Source organism: Bos indicus, chromosome 2, assembly GCF_029378745.1.
Source record: "Bos indicus isolate NIAB-ARS_2022 breed Sahiwal x Tharparkar chromosome 2, NIAB-ARS_B.indTharparkar_mat_pri_1.0, whole genome shotgun sequence".
Classification (NCBI taxonomy): Eukaryota; Metazoa; Chordata; class Mammalia; order Artiodactyla; family Bovidae; genus Bos; species Bos indicus.
This window is the reverse complement of record NC_091761.1, coordinates 103,287,086-103,312,174: the sequence shown is the minus strand read 5'-3', so window position 1 is coordinate 103,312,174 and position 25,089 is coordinate 103,287,086. Positions and strand designations below refer to the sequence as shown.

Genomic DNA, 25,089 nt, shown 5'->3' with positions numbered 1-25,089 from the left:
AAAACAGACTAGCTGATTCTAAAATTTATATGAAAATGCCAAGGACCTGGACATAGCCAAGAAATCTTTCCAAAACACTACTGCGAAGGACTCACACTACCCAATTTCACAATTTATTAAGTTACAATAATCAAGACAGTGCCTATAACTAAGACAGTATAGACTGAAGATTATTAAATTTTATGCTTTAGTTTTAAACAAAGGCCATTTTCAAAATTCCGTATGTGATTTTTCACCTACACAGAGGCAGGGTATAAAATAATGTATTGATGAAGTCAGTGATGGAAGAGCCGGAGATTCGTGTGAGCAAGGATTATTCCCAGCTCATCGCAAGCCTCGATCACAACTTTGTCAGCGGCAGAACCGGAAGGGGCAGCGATGTAGGCCACGCCACTCTGGGAGGGGAAGACAGAGATCAACTCTCAAAATACAACCTCATGCCAAAACATGCCAGAATCAACCACTACCACTGCCAGCCCCAGTAAAGAGAGTAAGCTAACAACAATTCACATTACAGACTGATTCATTGTCAAAGAGGCAAAATAATGGAATTTGGGCTATCCATAAAGCAAATAATTCTCTAGCTATTATACTGATACATCGTATCATCACAACTTACATATAACTCATAGAACTGAAAAAACCAGAAGCACTATTTCTAAAATAATTAGTACATAATAACCAAATCTATGCAAACACACACCAACTTCATACTTACCCTTTTAGCTCTGTCTACATTGTCCCGGAAAGGAAAGAAGGCATCAGAGCTGATGGAAACTTCATTAAGTTTGTCAATCCATTCCTTTTTTTCTGTCTCGGTTAACAACTCAGGGACCTCCTCAAACAGTGCCTTCCACTTGATCAAATCTTCACCCTGTAAGTGGGGACAGGGGGGGAAAGACAAGTATTACACCATTTTCAGTACTATCTGATACAAATCAGAATGCTGGGATGTACTCTACAATCTACTTTTATTCTTATTCATATATGTAAGTCCTCTTCCAGGACTTAGAGCACAATTTGCTGTGTAATTATCGAGCAGAAAAATCAAGTATTAACGTCATTTTTAAAAAAGACTGTTTGAAACACCTCCTGGTTACAAGGCATGTTCTCCAACAACACTTGTTGATTGTATTGTGGATTCCTATCCCTGGCTGGACAACCTAGTGGAGCTGACTCACCCCCTCAGAAGACCAGAACTTAATTTTTATTTTGTAACCATTACCCATTAAGCACTTGTATTTCCAGAAACTGGGCTAAGTCCTACTTTTTTAGCAGGCTACCTAATACCTGCAATTTTAATGCTCCCTCATACCTTCTTTAAGGTAGAAAACATTAAAGCACATGAAACATAACACAAGTACACTGAGTTGTTAATGGAGTTTCTGGAGAATGTCAGGGGCATTTGCTACCTGCTATCAAGTAACCTGTATGCAATGTTGAATACACATCCATCACACAGCAAGCAACATGCCTGGCACTGTGACAGATATCCAAGATGGGTGAACAACAGTCCCTGCCATCAAAACTTAGAACCAGCGGGGGTACAAGTACACAAAACTAAAGCAGTGGCTATAATCTAAGAAGACATGATCTGTGGTGTCAGAAAGGGGTAAAGAATGCCAAAGAGAGGTAAATGAGACAGAGGTTGTTTACATTAGTAATTTTAGACAATCTAAAGCTTCAAGAAAAATACGATGGCCAAAAAGTTCATTCAAATGTTTCCATAAGATCTTACAGAAAAACCCAAACAAACTTTTTGGCCAACCTGATACCTTTTCTCTTTGGAGTGATGACGACAGTTACACAGGAAAGGGTAAACCCCACTCAGTAACAGCCCTTTTACCTCGCCGATAGTTCCAGTAACATACTGATCGATGGCATTGGAGATTTCCGCTCTCTTCACGCCAGTTTTAAACTTCATGGAAAGCACTTGGGGGTGATGTCTAAGCCACCAACAGTTTGCCTTATCACCTGCAAGGCGTGTGCAGTGTATACGAGACTGCTGTCCTGCTCCGATGCCAATAACCTGAAGAACATGGGCATTAAAATGAATACTTCTCCAACAACATGTTTCTCAATGGATTTTTTGTGCATAGTCCCCTCAAATCTATCAATTTTATGTGGGGGGAAAAATCAGGCCAAACGACGTATAAATAGTTTTAAAAGGTAGGGTAACATGTTTTATAAATACTATTCATGTTTTACTCTTCAGTGACATTTGAGGCATGGCTATTAATATTACAGAAGTTTCTAGAACTTCTAGATATCAGCAGTAAAGCATGGTCTTACTGGAACTTATTAGACCAGCAGCCACAATCTTCCAGATTTTTGTTACTACAGGTTAGCAATCTTTCAACAGTTTTTAGTCACTAAGTCATGTCTAGCTCTTTTGCTACAGTAGGCAATCAATAAAATGCTATATTTGAAAGGGTCTTCCAGGTTATTAATATTAATTAATTCCAATTAATGCCCACTCTCCCCTTCCACTTATGGGCTAAATAATTTAACAAATGTCTAGAGAGGAGCTCAAGACACTATGAGAAGAAACAGTGCTAAAGTTATTATGGCAAATCCAGGTACACCCCAGAGCTAGTAGAGTTCTGGTGATGAGCCACCTTGGTTCTATACTCTGTGGGCTGGTACACTAAGAAAGAAGGTCTCTAGCTTAACATCAGATCAGAAGAGATGTTCAACATCTTGACTGTGGTAGTGGTCAAACAATCATATAATCTGTGCAAAGTGTTAAACTTTTTTTAAAAGGGTGCATTTTACTGTATATAAATTTATACCTCAATAAAGTTGATTTTAAAAGATGATGCTAACTCCCAGCTTGCAGATTCTTAGTAAAATGACTTACAGAAATATAAATAAAAATACCCTTCAAGCTGCAAAATAATGGGCTAGTACTTTCTCCTCCCTCTTCACTGGAATTACTACTGACAGAGAGGAGGGGAGCGAATAAACTAGCTCCGTAGGAGCTATTAACAGTCTGCTACTCCAAAATGTGCCAACTCATTCCAGGTAAGGAACAATAGAACCATTCTAATACTTAATTCCAACAATACTTTGTAGTCATCACCGAGTAAATACTGACAAACCCAAGGAGAAAAACTTGGCAACATCTTCCTTTTCAAGCCAGTCTAGTTCCCAAGGCAGACAGATTTTTGAGTATCACTTTGTAAAACCACAGTTTCCCCCAAGGTGAGCCTGACAGCTTGGTTACCTGCCCATTCTTGGCATAGCACACGGAGTTCGACTGGGTGTACTTGACAGCAATGGTGGCCACGATGAGGTCCCTGAGCGCAGATTCCGGCAACTAGAAAAAAGACAAAATAGTAAATTGGTGTTTCTTTTAAACTTCGTTTGACTTTTAGCATCCTATGCTTCATTTATTATAACAGGCCTATAATGCAGTTCTATCCTTCAGATGAGGGAATGAAATTAACTGTTCATTCAGTTCAGCTGCTCTTTGTGTCCAACTCTTTGCGACCCCATGGACTGCAGCACACCAGGCCTCCCTGTCCACCATCAACTCCCACAGTTTACTCAAACTCATGTCCATTGAGTCGGTGATGCCATCCCACCATCTCATCCTCTGTTGTACCCTTCCTCTCCTGCCTTCAATCTTTCCCAGCATCAGGGTCTTTACAAATGAATCAGTTTTTCGCATCAGGTGGCCAAAGTACTGGAGTTTCAGCTTCAGCATCAGTCCTTCCAATGCATAGTCAGGACTGATCTCCTTTAGGATGGACTGGTTTGATCTCCTTGCAGTGCAAGGGACTCTCAAGAGTCTTCTCCAACACCACAGTTCAAAAGCATCAATTCTTCGGCACTCAGCTTTCTTTATGTCTTTGTAACTGTTCATAGGAGACACTATCATGTTTTACTGAAAGATCATGTCTAGCATATTTGTCATGGAACTCTGTGTGATGCCTAATGCATCACAGACTCAAACTGACACCATTTTTACAGGAATTTTGGCTTAAGCCTGTTTACATATTGCACTAGACATGAAAACTATATCCACTCCAACACTGATGAACAGTATTCTCTCTATCACAGTATCAACAAATAACTGGAGATGCTATTGTTCAGAAACTACACTGAGAATAATTTGTACAGATACTACAATCAACTGTGATGCACACACATCCAAGGCTCTTCAGGCAAAGTCATATTAGGATCATTTTTTGGTTTGCCTAGAATATTCTATGTAGAAGGTATTAAAAAATGTATTATGAACTAAATACTGGTTCAAATAGAATGAAACAACTATGATAACTAAAAATGTCACTATCTTTACTATAAAGAGCAAATAAAATTGAAAAGAAGGATAATGATCTATGTTGGTATGCTAAGTGGACAGAATATATAAGCACAGCTAATTGATAAATTAAGCTAACTGAAAAACTGATACAACTTCATCAAAATTAATACTTCTACTCTTTGAAAGGTACTGTATTGAGGATAAAAAGACAAGCTACAGACTGTAAGAAAATATTTGCAAACTACATATCCAGCAAAGAAGTAGTATTCAAAACATGTAAAAACCTCTTAAAACTCAGTCACAAATCTAATTAGAAAACGGGCAAAAGACATGGAGAGACATTTCAAGAAAAAGGACATACACATAAAAATGAACACATGAAGAAGGGAGAGGAATATAAAGGAAGATAAATCCACCATTCTCATCCGTAGGTTTCCAAATTTCTATTAAAAATACATGTGAACAAGTAGAGAAGAACTTAGATAAATGATTAAAATCACAGACTTGTAAAAATATCCAAGATAGCACAGCCAGAAGCACAAAACCTCTCAGGTTCCACTAAATTATTAATCAGTCCAATACCTATAAACCTACAAGGAAAACTTACAAAAATTAAGATTCTCAATAAATAGGCATGGTTGTCAGCATGGGTACCACAGAATTTGGCTCAATGCCCTTTCAGTATTTTTAAAAATACGTTAGCCAACCAGGTTAAAAAAAAAAAGTGGAAAAAAAAAAAAAAAAAAAATCCAGAGCCCTATTTTACTGTGAGCTGCTTCAAGTAACACTGCTAACCCAGGACCTCAGGGTCTTTACCAAAGGAGTGGATTCCAAAAACCTGCAAGATATCTTTACTTATGATTCCTAAAATGTTCTTTTATTTTAGGGCACCATTAACTTTCAACAATACAAATGAAATACCCAGTAAATCAACAAAGATCATGCCTTAATCACTATACGTTTATTAACAGAACTAGCCTGATGAAGATTTTAAAGCCTATTTTCAGCATTCTACTTAAAGCCTCAGAACTCACACTGGAGAACAATAGCTAACTCATTGTCCACTTCTGTTACACAATGACTTGTTAAGAGACTAATCCTTTTCTAAGAACAAACAGAAATACTGAATACAGAGCTCATAAAATATCGAGTACTGAGAGGCAAGAGGCAAACACCCTGGTGATAAAGGAAGCAACGGTGTGACTCTGTTTTCCCCTCCAAGCCTTCTCCTAGTTGCAAGGTGGTAACTAAGAGGTAAATGAGCTGAGCTCAGCTCTATGGAAGGAAAATATCACTAACCAGATGCTCAAAGTATCTTTATGGCTTTTTCATATTACGGACAAAAAAACTGATCAACAGTCAACCTACAAAAGAAATGGAAATTCTGAGTCAACCTAAGGATTATAAACCCAGGAGAAAGCCTCTCAGAGAGCCTGGAGAACAGTTCCCAACAGGTAAGGGTGTGGCAAGCATGTACTTGATGTTGATGAAGGGGCATATGCAACCAAGCACACATCTCAGTAGAAGGTCACTGCTGTCCTCGAAGACCCACCTTAGTTAACGGTTTCAGTGCTCTTCTAAGTATGGGATGATCTTCTAAGATGCATGAAACTGGGTTTCATAAAATCTCCTGAAAATATCCAAACTATCTGAGGGCCAGTTCTGTCAAGTTTCTCTAGAGCACAAAGTTACCTCATCCTGAATTCCTTTCAGTGACTGCCGTGGCTGAAGACTTGATTCTTACAGAAGTGGATGGTAGGTGAGCTAGTTAATTTTGTGATCCGCTCCCTCTCTGTCTTAATTTCAACCAAGGTTTGGGAGGCATTTCTTGACTAATTTGTTCCATGGTGCTAGGAATGCTCCCTTAGTTCAGGCAAGCATTTTGTTGATCGGCCACCTAATGTGTTATTACTGGTCCCTTTTAACAGTAACCAAAAGCCTCTGGGCCACATGTCTGTTACAGTACAAGAAATGGTTCCCTCTTTTTGCTTCTTCCCGTAACTACAAAAGCCTCTGGGCCACATGTCTGTTACAGTACAAGAAATGGTTCCCTCTTTTTGCTTCTTCCCGTATCTATAGTTACACTGTCACAAGTCTAAGACTGAATGATGATTGAGCAGATAGTTCTATCATTGGGGAGGCCTGGTTAGTACATAATACAGATGCACACTGCACACTCAAGGGGAGACAGGAGGCCAAAGGGCAGAGAGTAAGTTTTATGTTTAAATTTTTCCCGTCTTGCCTTAAAAATATGAATTTTTAGTTCATCTGATTCTCATGACCAGCATTCAGTCAAAAATGCCAGGTATACCAGCAGACAAGACCAGATAACAATGAAGTTAGTTACACATCCGAAGTAATGGAAAAAAAAAAAAGTATAGCCAACATCAGATCCGGAGAAACTTGAAGGCCCAATCAGGAGATCTCAGAAAAACAAGTACCATCTCAACCATTTCCTTACTGTGTAGGAAACTGAAGGCCTTTAAAACTGAAGGCCCAATCAGGAGATCTCAGAAAAACAAGTACCATCTCAACCATTTCCTTACTGTGTAGGAAACTGAAGGCCTTTAAAACTGAAGGCCCAATCAGGAGATCTCAGAAAAACAAGTACCATCTCAACCATTTCCTTACTGTGTAGCCAAATCTCTTAACTGTCCTCTATGTCACAATTTGTGATCTTTACAATACAGATGACAGTGGTTACGCTCCACCCAGAGGCAGCTGTGCATATTAAATGATATAAAACATGTAAATTAAAAAAACAACAACACCCAATCCAGTATTATCCTAGGAACATGTCCTTCTAAAATATGACAACAGGACAAAAGCAAATTCATTACTACATGTAAACATAGACCACAGCACTGAGCGTGGAAACAACCTAGATACCCATCACAGTACACAGACTGCATGTGGCCTTTCTGATGAAGACGTGCACCTATGCTTATTGATACAGAAACACAGCTGTAGCTTAATGCATGGAAAAAAGCCAAGTGATAAAAGACATGATCCCATTTATGTAGAACTGAAGATAACTGACCACATACACACAGGTGCACAAAAGTTTCTAACATGGTTGGTCTTTTGCTCACTTTTTAAGTTCTCAAACTTACTTGACAAATCAAAAAAGGACTAGCTCTTTGCGTATTGATCAGTTTTAAAATATGGGCCTTCATAAATGCATAAGCATATAAATGTTAAAAAACTGATCTACGGAATTACTAGTATTCAGTTATTTTTCAGACTTACATCTTTATTCTTGGTAACAATGTTGCTAAACAGTGACCTGTTGACAACACTATTATTTCTCTTCTGGCTTAAACGAAGACCAAAGAGAGTTCGAACTTCATTTTCGTCTGGAATATAAGACTGGTCCATCTAAATAAAACACAAATTTAAAAAGTTAAGAGTAAAAAAATCCACATCTCGCAAAATCATTCACTTAATTTATGTTCAAGGTATATTATTACAAGTAAGGTTATATGCATGTTTTTTTTTTTTTTTTTCTGACTTAAGCAGGTACAAGATCATTTCAGGATGGCTGTAATAGAATGGCCAGGCACCAATATTTTACTCCAAAACTTTATAGGCTTTATAACCTCACAGGATTTTGTAACTTACACCAACATAATAGAACCAATAATTCTAACAGAGAACTTCTGGTTTTAGTAACTGAAAGCACTGCCCACATAGTTTTTTTTTTTTTTTAAACAAAACAAAACAGTAGATAAAACAGACTGGCTACAAAACAGGCAGTGGCACAAAAATTAACCACTAGTTTTCTTTTCTTTCTAACAATTTACTACAAATACTCAGCCAAGATTAAAAAGTTCAATGGAGAACAGCATTTGTAGTATGTGTCTTTGTCATTTGGAAAGGAGTATGTCATTCACGGCTCTCTTGACCTCTTCCAGATTTTGATCTGAAATGATGGGACATGGGAATAACCTATGTCATAATACTACTCTCTCCCCAGACATTTTTCTATACTTAAACAGTACAGAAAGCACTGATAACCTGTAACTCAGAAGCAAGCCCTCATATTAATTCTACTTAATTTGCATTTTCATGAATTCTAAAATGGTCCTTTTTTTTTTTCTATTATAAAATTTCTAAAACTGAGATGTGCCCACCTATAACTGATGTCAAAAAACTTGCCTCTGGTCAGGCAAAGGAAACACGTTTTTCATGGTTGTAATTACATGTCTAGGTGCGAACTTAGCCAAATTCCCAAACAAAATATTGAGGAAGCCCTGATACTCTTCTGACACCCTGAAACATGACACTGTCTGGTGCTGACTATCAATCGAGTATTTGCTGAATATGCACAGACTATGTATTTCAGGCAAGATGAGCAAGAATTGAAAATATTACTTTAAAAAAAGGTAACAGAGTGGCAGAAGGAAAGGAAAGATTTCAAATAACCTTTAATACCTTTTGAATAGGAAACCATTTTAAATAAATTATTTAAAAAATTAAAAGAAAGGGTGAGAAAGCTATCTTGATCTGAAACTCAAAAAATTAACAGGAAGAAAAAACCTGTAGGATTAAGGATAAAGAAATCATAGTAAAAAAGGATAAATTAGAATGGTTGTCAGTATAAAGAAAAGATTAAATATGGGGAAAAATAAAAGAGCAATTATTACTGTAAATATGAATTGCACTAACCTGAAGAACACAGTAATTACCATTTTTCTTTTTGGAAAGTATTTTCAAAGCTTCATTTTCATATCCCGGGGCAATAATACCATCAGATACCTATACATGTATCAACATTAGATATTAATTTCTATTTTAAAAAATCAGAGAATACCACCTAAACAATCTAGACATACTTATGTGTCATAAATAATGCAGCAGCAGTTTCTGGTTTCTACCTCTACTAGATAATACAAACACTATACTTGGAAAGGATAAGTCTGTGCTAGAAGACATCTTTTTACAGCTGATCTTATCTCATTAGTGTCATTTTGGTTGTCTGTTTCAATTTTAATGAAGAATATATGAATGATTTGCTGTGATACATGTATCTTAGGAAGACACATGACTTTTTTACTATTCTGTTCAGGGGTTGTTCTGCACTAATTAGACAGAGCATGTTCTTCCAGTTCTGGCTCTGCTAGAACCTGGCTAAATGATCCGAGGCAAGGCAGGCTCCTCAAAAGCAAGAGAAGGGGTTCAGAGGAAATCAGAGATTAACACAGTATAGCTAAAGACACAAAAAGTACAAAAGTCACAGCTCACACCCCAAGCCTCATGCTATATGTAACCTGTAATGGGACATGCCAACTCCACTGTCGCTGGGGATGGTAGGGGTGATGGTAAGAAGCCCTGCGATGAAACTAAATATCGTCAAGCCACTGGCCCTGTTAGCCTTAATGCTATCTGTTTCCTTCCAAGCTACCTGAGCTAACTTCATTCTTCTTCTGTCTCCCCAATCCCCAACACCACCCTCCCACCCTTCTGGAATGCTTGTTTGATACTCAATTGATGGGGTTACTTTTTCAGAATAGGTTATAATTTCCCCCACTAAACAGTCTCTTTCATTACAGACCTAATGAAGGTATACAGTCAGCTTCAGAAATAATAATTTTGGCATTAAAATAATGACTAGACAATTTAAAAGAATTAAATATGTAAAACTTTACATCACAATAGCCAAATACAAATATTATACATTATGGTTTCAATAAACACTACGTAAAATTTGGCTCTACTTAGCTATATATGGATCAAGATGCAGAATTCCACTAACCTCTCTGGAGATAATCTTGGCAGTAGGGACATCACAAACATCAGATAATGCAACAAAGTCACCAAAGGAAGACATCCTATCAGCCCCTGTAAATAAAAATTAAAACAAAGTGTTTATCACAGATTATCCTTATACAGAAAAAAATAACATTCAAAAAAACCCCAAAGTAATCACATAAAATCTAACTTGAGATTTAAACAATAGATTAGTAACTTGTTTAACTGAAATAATCAGTAAGAAATATTCTTTAATTTTACCTTCTAGAGCAACATTCAGCAAAGGGCCTGATAGTAAATATTTTTTAAGCTTTGTGATCCCTGTTTCAACTCTGAGGTTGGAACAGTCACGGACAATACCATATCACCCTACTCCACCTGAACTACATCGATAAAGATGCGTGGTGGGCTGGCTTAGCCTGTTGAGTAATAGCTGGCGAACCCTTGCTGTAGAAGGTAAACTATGATAAAGTATCTCAATAATCTCCCATTAATGTTATTACAATATTCATAGGCTATTAAACTCATCAGTTAGACATTTGTGAATTATATAAAATGTTAACTTTAACCAAATTCAGTGTACTTAAATAACTATAATTTAAGCAAAACAAACACATTCAATACGCTAACCTGAAATTGTGTTCCCCTTTATTACATTAAAATACTAAAACACACATTTTTATAAACAAATTTATTCCAAGGCTCTCATATAGTTATTCTGCAGTACTAATAAAAAATGAATTAACATAATTTGAAATCTTATACCAAAAAGGATATTTAAGATCAGATATTACCTTTCCTCTAAAAAAAAAAAAAGAAAGAAAAGAAAAAAAAAAAACTACACGCTATTATTCGTCTGACCTCTTGCTCTTGCGTATGCAGTGGCTACGGGTGTGAGGGTTTTGTACAGATCATAGACCATGCAGACGTTGGCTTCGTCTTCACTGAGTGGAATTCCAACAGCAGCACCTGGTATAGAGACCCGTTTATAAGTCAAAAATCTCAGTTACCACTTGTCAATTCCTACATTAGGACAACATTTTTCCAAACATCTAGTCCATGCAGGGTACTTTCTAGTGCTTATGCCAAATTAAACAAAAATCTACTTGGCCAGATAAATGGCAAAATATAACTGCAGGGGAGGGTGAAGCAGGGGGTATCTCTCCTCTCTGGCCTCTGAAATAGAGCCACCGAGTCTGCCAGCACCAGGCATGTGTATGGAGCTCCTTTACTTCATTACTGACTCTTTCTCTGTCCTGCCTGATATCACACACTATTTTCCTGCTGCTCCCATTGTGTGAACATCCAAACAGTATCTGAGAACTAATTATGTGGTGAATTGTCAGTGGGAGTTATAAATAAGTTGTAAAGTTGACTGAGACACAGAAGCAAAAAGGTCTCTCAGACAATGGCCATAGAAAGTTAAAAGTGTTGTAACAAATTCTTGACGTCTGCTCAGTTAAATTTTCATCCATGTGGAAAAATTTTAGTCATATTGCATTAGGCAACATAACTTTTATTTTCTAAAACATGCTTCCACTACAGATAATGGGAGAAGGCAATGGCAACCCACTCCAGTACTCTTGCCTGGAAAATTCCATGGAAGGAGGAGCCTGGAAGGCTGCAGTCCATGGGGTCGCTAAGAGTCGGACACGACTGAGTGACTTCATTTTGACTTTTCACTTTCATGCATTGGAGAAGGAAATGGCAACCCACTCCAGTGTTCTTGCCTGGAGAATCCCAGGGACGGGGGAGCCTGGTGGGCTGCCGTCTATGGGGTCACACAGAGTCGGACACGACTGAGGTGACTTCGCAGTAGCAGCAACTACAAATAAAACTATTTCCTGACCTTCCTATCTTATAACAATGTCACACATTATTTTTATGTAAATAATACGTGTGCATGTTATTGTTATCTGATTTTATCCCGTTACTACATTAATATCATTATTAATCAAAAGTGGTTTCACACATCCCAGACTGTTCACATTTACTTTAGAGTCTTGTCAAATTTCTAAAAACTTTAAAAAGAAGTTCATTTTGAACAGTTCCAGAGAATCCCAGGGTGCAACGGTTTACCTGCTGGGCTAACATGTTTGAAAGACGCAGCAGCTGGAAGGCCTAAAGCTTCTTTGAGTTCCTTCACCAGCTGCCAGGCATTCAAAGCATCACACAAGTTTATAAATCCAGGGGCTCCATTCAGAACTACATATAAAAACACACATGAACAAGCAAGGTCAATAAGATGTGTACATTTCCTAGAAAACATTTTAAACATATAAAGACTGCACAAAAATTCTTCAAAAGAAGTATAATGAAGAGGCGAACAGATATATATGAACATGTAAGAACTCAGTGAGATGAGTGAGTGAATACAGCACCAGAGTCTGAACCCACGTTACCAAACACACACACACACACACACACACACACACACAGAAATGCATGAACATAAATACGAGCACACACCATGAGGACCACAGCCAGCCAACCCATAAATAAATCAGCAGAGAATTCCGGAACAGGAAAAAGTACAACTAGACTAGCAATCATCAGGGATCCACTTCAGTACAGAACTAAGATAAAATAATTGTGAGACTTTAGTATACAATTTAGAGTATCTAAAATATAGTACTGGAGAAGGAAATGGCAACCCACTCCACTATTCTCGCATGGAGAATCCCATGGACAGAGGAGCCTGGGGGGCTACAGTCCATGGGGTTGCAGAGTTGGACACGACTGAGCAACTGAGCATAATATTTTAAAGTTGTAAGTCGTGTCAGTTTAAGAAATAATGTTATAAACTAAAGCAGGAGTTTAGTGGGTGGGAGAGATGGAGGGAAAAAACTCATTTGATGGACAGGGGAGGAGGTCCTCTTCTTTTAACTGGACTCAGCAGGCTCGGCTTCAAGTTGAAATGCAGTTAAAAAGGAGCTTACAAGTTTTTTGCTGCCTATTTTCTTAACAGTGGCAGGATTTTTAAAAGCCAAAATCTTATGAGTAAATATTTATAAGTTTAGCATACACACACAAAGTAATGGGCCACCAATGAAAAACTTAACAATTTCATTCCTCTGTGTTATCTTCAATAGCAGATACTTTCACAAGCAAAACCTTGCCAAGTATCTACTGAGTGCCTACTACAATGTTAGGCACTGTTCTAGGAGCTTGGGATGTTATCAGTGAATAAAACAGTCCCTCCCAAATTACTGTCATCATGAAGCTTATGAGGAGAGCCAGAAAGGAAACTAAATGTGTAATAAAATCATACAACAGAAAATTAGTTATTTACCCAAATGAATTGACGGCTTGGGTCTATACAAAAACACGTACAAAAAGCTTTATAACAGTTTTATTCATAAACTGCCAAACAGCATCCTTCTGTTTTTGATGTCTTTCAATAGGTGAATGAATAAACTGGTACATTCACACACAATGAAATATTATTCCGTAATAAGAGGAAATGAGCTATCAAAAGACATGGAAGAACCTTAAATACAGATTGTTAAGTGCAAGAAGTCAGTCTGAAAAGACTACATACTGTTTGTTTCCAACTCTAGGATATCTGGAAACAGCAAAAGTATACAGTGAAAAGATCAGTGGCTGCCTGTGGTTAGTTAGAAGGCTGAAGGGGAGGAGTTTTTAGGGTGGTGAAACTATTATGCAAGATAGTATCAGGTTTCCCTAGTGGCTCAGTGGTAGAGAACATGCCTGTCAATGCAGGAGACATTTAGGGCTCAATTCCTGGGTCGGGAAGATCCCCTGGAGAAGGAAGGAAATGGCAACCCACTCCAGTATTTTTGCCTGGGAAATCCCATGGACAGAGGAGCTTGTCAGGCTACAGTCCATGGATCCCAAAAGAGTTAGACACAATTTAGCAACTGAACAACAGGATAATTTTCATAAGATGAGTAAATTAAGTTTGCCCAAACCCATAGAATGTACAAGACATTTTGAATCTAAACTATGGATCTTATAAGGTTAGATATGTGGTATGGGCAAAATATAAAATTTGAAAAAAAAAAAAACAAAAAAAACCCCTGCTCTTTTTAATAAAATTACCTGGAAATAAAGTTCCCTTAAACAAACAAAAAAAAGACTATTTTCACGGAGCTCATGGGAGAGGCACCGAAGAAGCAAAATAGGCAACAGTAAACAACAGAAGCTGTCCCCCGCAACACTTCACCCCCAAAGTCTTTACACCTACAACTCTCTCCTCTGCCCGCTGGACCCACCCTTCCCTTGTACCAGGCAGCAGGATGTGCTTGCTCACTAAACAACCCACCTTAGCAACAAATCAGGGCTTCTCTGATGGCTCAGATGGTAAAGAATCTGCCTGCAATGTGGGAGACCTGGGTTCGATCCCTGGGTCAGGAAGATCCCCTGGAGGAGGGCATGGCAACCCACTCCAGTATTCTTGCCTGAGGATTCCCCATGGACAGAGGAGCCTGGTGGGCTACAGTGCATGGGGTTGCAAAGAGTCGGACGTGACTGAGCGATGAAGCACAACAAAACAAAACCAAAAAACTGTAAAACTCTCTTATTACTCTACAGATCCTTAAGCCCTGACTAATTTCAAAGAATTATCTTTACCATTCTTAGTTCCTAACCTCTCATTACTATTTTGACCCATTTCAAACGGGCTGCCAGACCAATCCATCATTCCAAGGAAATCACTTTTCTGTAACATTCTCAAATCAAATAGCCACTGCTCTCAGCAGCCCTGTCTCCTCTAATGGTTCCTCTACTGCCACTTCAAGGTTTGGTCCTAACCATCTTACTATGAAATCCAGACCGTCTCATCCTGTCCCAACATCTTCAAAACCAATATGCACACAAAGATACTCCAACCTGTATCTTCAACTTGACTTCTCTTCAAAACCCTGGATTATCACAGTATTTTTTGTTTACAAGTCCCACTGGCAACTCAAATTTCAGGCAACTATAAGAGGTACCATGCAATTCATTTTCTAAAAAGTGAATCACGTCTGACACAATAGAAAGAAAGACACATACACACCCAGACACGGCAAACCATGTCACATAATACTCAGCCTTTACCTGTGATAGGGAGCTTGGGCTTCAGCGTATACAGCTGGGCAGGAGTCTGATGAGGGTTCATTCCATACCTCAGGGGCATCTGAGATACTCCTTTACTGTACTCTTTCCTGAAGTAATCTGAAATTGCTTCATCATACTGTGCTGTATGAGTAAAAGCCTAAAAAAAGAGTTAAGGTTTGTGAAATACCCATAGTACTTCCCAAAGTGAGATTAAAACCAAAAGTGAGGTTAAAAATGGTTTCCATGTGCTATATATCCAACTACACCCACAAGCCCACACACCCATCCATGCAGGAAAGACACCAACTAATACTAAACAGCACAAAGAATTACTCCCTGCCACTTCTCTTTCAATTTTTAGACAGAAGACCTCTCTGAATGTCGGTCTCTCCATTTCTAATAAAAGGATAACGGCTCCAACCAGAGCCCTGGCAGGTGATATGATGTGGTGAGAACGGAGTACTGCTGGTTTTGCAAACACCACACCAGATAAAAGCGTGTTCCCACCTTCAAGGCTAACTGGCGTCTTGTCTCCAAGGACGTGTCTTTGCTGTCAGAATCCTGCATCTCTGAGGCTACGGCTGCATAGTCCTCCGGCTCACATACTACTGTCACTCGAGCGTGGTTTTTGGCTGCTGCTCTCAGCAGAGTCACTCCTCCTTTGAAGAACAAAAGATGATTTGCATTTTCATCAGTTTAACCTCTTTCAAATCAAGTGACTGTACATGCTGTGCATTCATGAAAACATGCTCAGTCACTTCTGATTCTTTGTGACCCCAAGGACTTTAGCCTGCTCGGCTCCTCTGCTTGTGGGATTTTCCAGGCAAGAATACTGGAGTGGGTTGTCATTTCCATCTCCAAGGGATCTGTCCAACGCAAGGACTGAACCTGCATCTCCTGCTTGGCAGGCGGATTCTTTACCACTGAGCCACCTGGGAAGCCCCAAAATAAAGAAAAATAATATGTGTGTACTCAGTCATATTCAAAAAATAAGCTCTCTACACCAAGAGCTCTGAAAATATCAATGAATTAATCACAAGAGACACAGGAGACGCTGGTTTGATCCCTGGGTGGGTAAGAGCCCCTGGAGGAGGAAATGGCAACCCACTCTAGTATTCTTGCTTAAGAAATCCCAGGGATATAGTCTTCGGGGTCACAAAGAGTTGGATGTGACTGGGCATGCACGCACACCCACACATTGTTTTGGGCTTCGCAGGTGGCGCAGTGGTAAAGAATCTGCCTGCTGTTGTAGGAGGTACGGTTCCATCCCTGGGTCGGGACGATCCCTCGAGGGGGAAATGGCAAACCCACTCCAGTATTCTTGCTTGGAGAATCCCATGGACAGAAGAGTCTGGTGGGCTACAGTCCACAGGGTCACAAAAGAGATGAACATGACTTAGTGCCTAAACAACAACAGTCCCAGAGACTATCTTCTACCCCTACAACAGTGAACACTGGGACCTCCCTGGTGGCTCAGACGGTAGAGTCATTTCATTTACAGTGCAAACAGTCTGCAAAAATGGTTTTCCAAACTTACCAATATCAATATGTTCAACAGCCTCTTCAACAGTTACACCTGGAGAAGCCACTGTCTTCCCAAAGGGATACAGATTACAAACAACAACTCTGAAACAAAGAGGAATTCAGCTATCATGAAAAAGTGGAAACTTCCACCATTTACACGTCAGTAACTGCTAACATTAAAACATTAAAAAGAAATGCAAAAAAAGCAAAATGGCTGTCTGAGGAGGCCTTACAAATAGCTGAGAAAATAAGAGAAGCGAAAAGCAAAGGAGAAGAAGAAAGATATAAGCATCTGAATGCAGAGTTCCAAAGAATAGCAAGGAGAGATAAGAAAGCTTCCTCAGTGATCAATGCAAAGAAATAGAGGAAAACAACAGAATGGGAAAGACTAGAGATCTCTTCAAGAAAATTAGAGATACCAAGGGAACATTTCATGCAAAGATGGGCTCAATAAAGGACAGAAATGGTATGGACCTAACAGAAGCAGAAGATATTAAGAAGAGGTGGCAAGAATACACAGAAGAACTGTACAAAAAAGATCTTCACGACGCAGATAATCACGATGGTGTGATCACTCACCTAGAGCTGGACATACTGGAATGCGGAGTCAAGTGGGCCTTAGAAAGCATCACTATGAACAAAGCTAGTGAGGTGATGAATTCCACTTGAGCTATTATTTCAAATCCTGAAAGATGATGCTGTGAAAGTGCTGCACTCAATACCCCAGTCAATTTGGAAAACTCGGCAGTGGACACAGGACTGGAAAAGGTCAGTTTTTATTCCAATTCCAAAGAAAGGCAATGCCAAAGAATGCTCAAACTACCACACAATTGCACTCATCTCACACGCTAGTAAAGTAATGGTCAAAATTCTCCATGCCAGGCTTCAGCCGTATGTGAACCGTGAACTTCCAGATGTTCCAGCTGGTTTTAGAAAAGGCAGAGGAACCAGAGATCAAATTGCCAATATCCGCTGGATCATAGAAAAAGCAAGAGAGTTCCAGAAAAACATCTATTTCTGCTTTATTGTCTATGCCAAAGCCTTGACTGTGTGGACCACAATAAACTGTGAAAAATTCTGAAAGAGATGGGAATACCAGACCACCTGACTGGCCTCTTGAGAAACCTGTATGCAGGTCAGGAAGCAACAGTTAGAACTGGACATGGAACAACAGACTGGTTCCAAATAGGAAAAGGAGTACATCAAGACTGTATATTGTCACCCTGCTTATTTAACTTATATGCAGAGTACATCATGAGAAACACTGGGCTGGAAGAAACACAAACTGGAATCAAGATTGCAGGGAGAAATATCAATAACCTCAGATATGCAGATGACACCACCCTTATGGCAGAAAGTGAAGAGGAACTAAAAAGCCTCTTGATGAAAGAGGAGAGTGAAAAAGTTGGCTTAAAGCTCAACATTCAGAAAATGAAGATCATGGCATCTGGTCCCACCATTTCATGGGAAATAGATGGGGAAACAGTGGAAACAGTGTCAGACTTTATTTTTGGGGGCTCCAAAATCACTGCAGATGGTGACTGCAGCCATGAAATTAAAAGAAGCTTACCCCTTGGAAGGAAAGTTATGACCAACCTAGATAGCATATTCAAAAGCAGAGACATCACTTTGCCAACAAAGGTCCGTCTAGTCAAGGCTATGGTTTTTCCTGTGGTCCTGTATGGATGTGAGAGTTGGACTGTGAAGAAAGCTGAACACCGAAGAATTAGTGCTTTTGAACTGTGGTGTTGGAGAAGACTCTTGAGAGTCCCTTGGACTGCAAGGAGATCCAACCAGTCCATCCTAAAGGAGAGCAGTCCTGGGTGTTCATTGGAAGGACTGATGCTGAAGCTGAAACTCCAATACTTTGGCCACCTGATGCAAAGAGTTGACTCATTGGAAAAGACTCTGATGCTGGGAGGGATTAGGGGCAGGAGGAGAAGGGGACGACAGAGGATGAGATGGCTGGATGGCATCGCCAACTCGATGGACATGAGTTTGGGTGAACTCCAGGAGTTGGTGATGGACAGGGAGGCCTGGTGTGCTGTGATTCATGGGGTTGCAAAGAGTAGGACATGACTGAGCGACTGAACTGAACTGCTAACATGACCAAAACCCCTAATGATTTAAAATATGAACTCTGAGTTTGACATTTTAAAGTTCTAATAAGTTACAGTGAAACATCAGGACCTCTCATGGTTGCAAGAGCACAGGGAAATAGAAGGGGCCAGAGTCAGCAAATGCTTTCAATACACATTATTCCCACCAAATCATAATGAAATGTTGCTGCCTGGGTAACCTTAGCTAAGCCACTGTATTATCAAGCCCTAAAAATTAAAAAAAAAAAAAGAAAAAAATATATATAGGCATAAATCTTCATTATACTTTAAAATGGATTCTTAGAAATAACATCTAAAGCACAAGCATAAGTTGGATATTACCATAGTTTAAAGCTTTTATGATGGTCAAATGATACCATTAAGATTATGAAAACAATCTACACAATGGGATAAAATGGATTCTTACAACTCAATAATAAAAAGATAAATAACTCAATATAGCAAAAACACAACACTGTAAAGCAATTATATTTCAATTTTTAAAAAATGGGCAAAGCATCTGAACAGACATTTCTCTGAAGGTATGCACATGAAAAGATCATAATTACAAGAAACCCATATTATACCCACTAAAAATGTTAAAAAAAAAAAAAAAAGAACGATAACAAATGGTGATGATGCAGAGAAAGAAGAACCTTTGTATACTGCCAGTGGGAATGTAAACTGATGAGGCCTGGAAAATAAGTCTGGCAGCTCCTGCAAAGGTTAGAGTTACCATGAAATTAACATTCCCAGGTATATGCCCAAAAGAAATGAAAATATATGTCCACACAAAAACTTGTACACGAATGTCCAGTTTCTTTAGTCAGTATATCCAAAAGTGGAAAACAATCCAAATATCTATCAACTGATGAATAAATGAGAGTATATCTATATAAGTGATTACTTTTCAGCAATAAAAAATGCATCAATGGTATATGCTGTAACATGGATGAACTCTGAAAACATGCTAAGAAGCTAGTCACAAAGGACTATGTATTATACAATTCCACTGATGAGCGGTGCTCATATAAATCCACAGAGACAGAAAATAGACTGGTGGTGGTCTAGGTTGTTGGGGAATATGGAGATTAAAGTTAATGGGCAGAGTTTGGGGCAGGAGGGAGAGTGCCAGAGGGAAGGGCAGTGATGACTATATTCTAATATTAACTGTGGTGGTAACTGTGCAACTCTAAATATACTAAAAACTACTGAATTATCTACTTTAAATTGAGGAATTATATGGTATGTGAATTATATCTGAAAAAACTATTATACATATGCAACAAAAAGAAACTATGAATATCATTATGCAAATAACTAAGTTACTTATATATATCACAATTTACATCACAGATTTTAAAAAAGCAAAGGCTGTTTAAGCATAATTAGGTGTTTCAGTAATATAAATTTGGCAAAATCAAAACGCTTACCCACATACAATGTCACAAACAAGGTCCTCATAAATGTTTACAGTAAGTAATCAGGAAGCGAAGCCTAACGTTAACCTTGATATTTAAAAAGAGACACCAGATTTGGCTTCTTTGTCTTTGATCCTTAATGTAGTAAAAGTTCAACTTTGAAAATTTTTACCTTATAAGATTGAAATCAAGTTTGGCCATGTCAGCACTATCTTCTGGGATATCACGAGCCAAGATTCCTAATTCAACAAAGTTAAAGTATTAGGTTCAAAAAATAAGTCAGAATAAGACACTTCTTTCCAACATGACTTCATCAATCATGTTAAAGCCCCTAGCACTGCCTAATTAAGAATACCAGACAGTGTAAAATTAGGATTAGTGACTGTACTTCAAAACTGTTCGCATCAGTTCCCTATTCCCTTTTCCTGGAGCAACAAAATGTAAACGGAATTTCACCTGCTGTCAGTTCCATCAGTGCATATACTCTCATAAGTAGTAAAGTATTTTAAGATTCCTTTGAAAGTCAGTTATCCTGTGATGCTTTATTCCAAGCTTGAATCACAGCAAGAGTTTTTTTCACACTCTAAAACCTAAATATTTTCATTAACTCCAGCAGGAAATAACAAACTCTAAATTATTTATCAGGCCAGGACTAACAGCTACCAGAGGAATCCATCAGGTAACAAAGCAAACTAGATTGTATTTTAAACATTCTTATGTACTATGAACTTTAGCAGCAGATGTGACAAAACCACCGTAACCTCACAGATTTTTTTGCTGAGCTATGATCTGCCTTTTTCCTTATTCCTGCTTATTCTATTAACCATAAGATGATATGGAAAAACCCCAACAAACTTTGTGGCCAAACCACTGCAAAGTTTATTGAAAACCACTATTTAAAATTGAAGATATCCAACCACTTACCAGCATGGACTGCAGGATGCAAGGTTTTTACACGCCCCCCTAGCATTTCAGGAAATCCAGTTAGCTCAGAGACATCTCTGAAAACAGACAGAATATTGCTACTGTTTCTGTGGCTTTCATTTTACATTTTATATCATTTCAAAGCATCTTCCAACATTTTTTCAGAGCCTGGATTTTCAGAATTCAGAAAATGAATCATAAGCCATACTAATGAAATATTAAGAAATAAATTAAACTCACAAGTAATTTGACAATATACAACAAAATTATTAGTATCTTTATCCCAGTAATAGATTAAAAGGGATAGCAAGGATTTAGCCTTTTGGATTGACCTACATAAAAGTTAAAAACCTTTACATTGAAAAAAGAAAAAAAATAAGGTAAAAATGTAAGCTAGAAAAGATATTCACAAAGTATGACCCAGGGTCAAATAAAAGACAGCATTTAAGTATCAATCCATATCCCCAAATTGACCTGAACACTTTCTCTGGCTGAATTTGCAAGCAAATTTTTATTTATTTTTCTTAAAAATTTATTCATTTATTTTTGGCTGTTTTGCTGGGTTTTCCTCACTGCCCACAGCTTTCTCTAGTTGCAGCAAGTGGAGGCTATTCTCCATTTGTGGTAGGCTTCTCACTGCCCATGGCTTATGTTGCAGAGCCACAGGCTCTTGGACACCTGGGCTTCAGCAGTTGTGGCAAAGGGGCTCAGCTGCTACACGCCATGTGGAATCTTCCTGGAGCAGGGATTGAACCTGTGTCCCCTGCACTGGCAGGTGGGTTCTTCACCACTGTACCACCAGTGAAGCCCGCCAAGTTTTTGAAAACCCACAACATGTGGGGAAAAAAGCAAGAAGTAAAACTATCTGTCTTCTATATGAGCTATGAAATAAAGACCACGCTTATGAAATAAAGACCAAGCTTATAAAAACCCTGGAGAAAAAGACATCAACATGTTGTACACGGTTATCAGATACTCGGGGAAGAGAGGATGAATCTTAAGAGTTGAATTTTAATGATGTGAACAGTTTCACTAAAGAGCCAGTCAAAACAGATCATGTGGGCAAATAAGACCCAGAGCCACAACTTTCAGTGAAGCCTGTGAGCCCTAGAGTCCAGGGCTTCTCTTGTGAGGCCAAGAAAAGACAGGGCGATGAGAAGCCCCTGCAGTATAACTAGAGATTAGCCCCCCACTCACTGCAACTAGAGAAAGCTTGCTGGCAGCAACAAAGAGTCAGCACAGCCAAAAATAAATCATTTCTTAAAAAAAAAAAAAAGAAGATCATAGGCATCCTGAAAATCACAACTCCTTTCTTGCACAACAAACAATCCCCCTAATATGCACTGTGTTATAACATTAATGTGTTATAAGATTTGGCTGAGGGGCGAGGGGCTCTGAAATGAGAGCTCTGGAGGTCCCAACTCCTTACTCTGTAAACCTGAAAATAAGTTTAAGCTTCCTGCAAAAGGTGGTTTAACTTACCAATTTCACAGCACTGTTGGGAGGAGTAAATAACATTATTTCATGCAGTGAATGGAATACAGTACTTTCTGGTCAACGTCACCAAACTACGTTTGGATTGGACTTAACTTAAAAAGCAAGTTGTTCCTTACCTGACTGCCAAACCAGCATCTCTGAGGGCTTTTGCAGTCCCTCCAGAGGCGATCAGATTCAAACCAACAGAAGCTAAGTTCCTGGCAAACTCCACAAGGCCATTTTTGTCAGAGACACTAAATAAAGCTGAAACAAAAGACATTTTGCATCACTCTCAGTACAAGACATTCTGTGCTTCAAGGGGGAGGGGGAGCAGTTTGGAGAAGGCATTCGCGAATCTTAGGGTCCCCACTACTCAGACTTTGACCCGGGGTCGGGTCCGCCGCCAGCGAGCCGCACTCGAGCGCGCGGCGGGCCCGAGCCTTGCTGACCGCAGCGCCGCCTCCCCACCCAGCCAGGGCCCCACAGCTCCCATCTGGCCGCCGCCATTGCCGGGGTGAGGGAGCCGCGGGGCACGGAGGTCATGGCGCGGCTCCACCAGGGCGCCGAGGAGCTCACCGAGCTGGCCGGGTGCCATGGCTGCAGGCGGCCGGGGTCCGCAGACAAGTTGGGGACAAAAGCGGCAACACCACGTGCAGAAGGAGACGGTGCGACCAGAATTTTTACCGGAAGGAAGCGGGGTGGGCGCAGTGAGCACTTGATCCGTCACGTGATCCAACCCGCCTGTAACCAGTTTTCAGAATTGGAGCCTCAGGGCTGTAAGGGAAAAAGGCGTTGGCTGCAGCTGGCTTTCTAAACCCTTAAACTAAAAAAAAAAAAAAACCCTTAAACACAGAGTCGGACACGACTGAAGTGACTCAGCAGCAGCAGCAGAAGGGACTTAGCACATATGCACATACAAACTATAAAATGACTAATAATGGTAATGTGCCTGGATATGCTGCTGCTGCTGCTGAGTCGCTTCAGTCGTGTCCGACTCTGTGCGACCCCATAGACAGCAGCCCACCAGGCCCCCCCGTCCCTGAGATTCTCCAGGCAAGAACACTGCAGTGGGTTGCCATTTCCTTCTCCAATGCATGAAAGTGAAAAGTGAAAGTGAAGTCGCTCAGTCCTGTCCGACTCTTAGCGACCCCATGGACTGCAGCCCACCAGGCTCCTCCATCCATGGGATTTTCTAGGCAAGAGTACTGGAGTGGGGTGCCATTGCCTTCTCCGAATGTGCCTGGATATAGTGGAATTTAATTATCTCTGACTCCCTACCCAAATTATTCTCCCTTTAAAAACTTTCATGGTTAGCAAAATCTTCGGAGTTGGTTTCTGGACCCGAGTTCACCTTCTTTCCAGGTGGCTGACCTCCTGAATAAAGCAACATTTTCTTTTCCAACCAACACTAGAGTATTGGCTTTCGAATAGTAAAGACGCTGAACCTAAGTTTGGTAATATACTCTATTCTCTACACTTTGTGTAGATTAACTCATTTATCAGGTGTACCTTCTCAGAATTTATTCAGAAAAGTCAACCTTTAATATTACATCATATTTTCAGAACTTGAAACCAATATCCTGTGTTTGAAGAGAAAAGGTCAGTCTACAAGGTTAAACTAAAATCTTCAATCTAACATCTGGAAAAGCTCCATATAAAAATCAATAGCAAAAGAAAAAATATTTTGGATCACTAGGAAAAATAAGAGCATAATAAAACACTTGGATGCTTTTCTTGGAGCAAAAATTGTGCAACCCTTCACAAGTAGGAACAAGACTCCATATGCTTAATTATAAATGAAACACAATTGTCATCTGTCATATGTCTCATTTCCCCCCCAAAGAATCTAGTTCAGGATTAAGATTAAATATGGGGCTGAAGAGACCCCACAGTGCATCTATTTATTATTGAACCCGAATGTCAAAACAACTCCCAAGCACAAGAATTACTTCACCATAACATCAAAAAAATTTATTACCACTTTTTTTGTCATTAGTTTCTCAGTCGTGTGTGATGCTTTGCGACCCCATGGACTGTAGCTTGCCAGGCTCCTCTGTCCATGGGATTCTCCAGGTGTGAGATTGCTGGAGTGGGCTATCATTCCCTTCTCCAGATGATCTTCCCAACACAGGAGTTGAAACCAGGTCTCCCACATTGCGGGCAGATTATTCTCTGAACCACTTTATAGGTTTGCTTCTCCCCACTAAAAACTCATGTTTGCTAATACATTAAGGGCAAGGAGACTGTAATGGATGGATAAAAGTAGGGCGGGGATGCTGTGCCAAGTTGCTTCAGTCATGTGCAACTCTTTGCTCCCCCATGGTCTATAGCTAGCCAGGTCCCCTGTCCATGGGATTCTCCAAGCAAGAATCCTAGAGTAGGTTGCCATGCCCTTCTCTAGGGGATATTCCCAAACCAGGGATCAAACCAGAGTCTCTTGCGTCTCCTGCATTGGCAGCAGGTTCTTTACCACTCGGGTCACCTGGGAAGCCCACAAGGAGGGCACTTAGGACATTTAAGCTTAACAAGGGCTGAGAAATGGAAAAGTCCAAGAAAGTGCAAT

At 39.5% G+C, this 25,089-nt stretch overlaps 1 protein-coding gene across 1 annotated transcript; it reads right to left on the bottom strand.

The window, feature by feature from the left end:
• Nucleotides 1–91: 91 nt before the first annotated feature.
• On the bottom strand, nt 92–23,259 carry ATIC (5-aminoimidazole-4-carboxamide ribonucleotide formyltransferase/IMP cyclohydrolase). The gene is made up of 16 exons (XM_070771864.1): nt 23,103–23,259; nt 22,664–22,790; nt 21,051–21,127; nt 20,299–20,365; nt 16,620–16,708; nt 15,590–15,741; nt 15,083–15,239; nt 12,101–12,226; nt 10,883–10,990; nt 10,026–10,111; nt 8,939–9,028; nt 7,520–7,648; nt 3,227–3,319; nt 1,847–2,029; nt 719–874; nt 92–395 (listed from the first exon to the last, which is right to left on the bottom strand). The coding sequence occupies exons 1-16, from the start codon at nt 23,119–23,121 to the stop codon at nt 276–278; spliced, it is 1,779 nt and encodes a 592-aa protein (XP_070627965.1). The 5' UTR covers nt 23,122–23,259; the 3' UTR covers nt 92–275.
• Nucleotides 23,260–25,089: the final 1,830 nt, after the last annotated feature.

What these genes read in the sequence shown, in the direction of transcription:
- ATIC (XM_070771864.1), bottom strand. An exon ending in TGCATACGCAAGAGCAAGAG is followed by an intron (nt 10,112 to 10,882) that starts GTCAGACGAATA and finishes TTTTATTTACAG; the next exon opens with GGGCTGATAGGATGTCTTCC. An exon ending in GTAATTACTGTGTTCTTCAG is followed by an intron (nt 7,649 to 8,938) that starts GTTAGTGCAATT and finishes TGTTTTATTTAG; the next exon opens with ATGGACCAGTCTTATATTCC.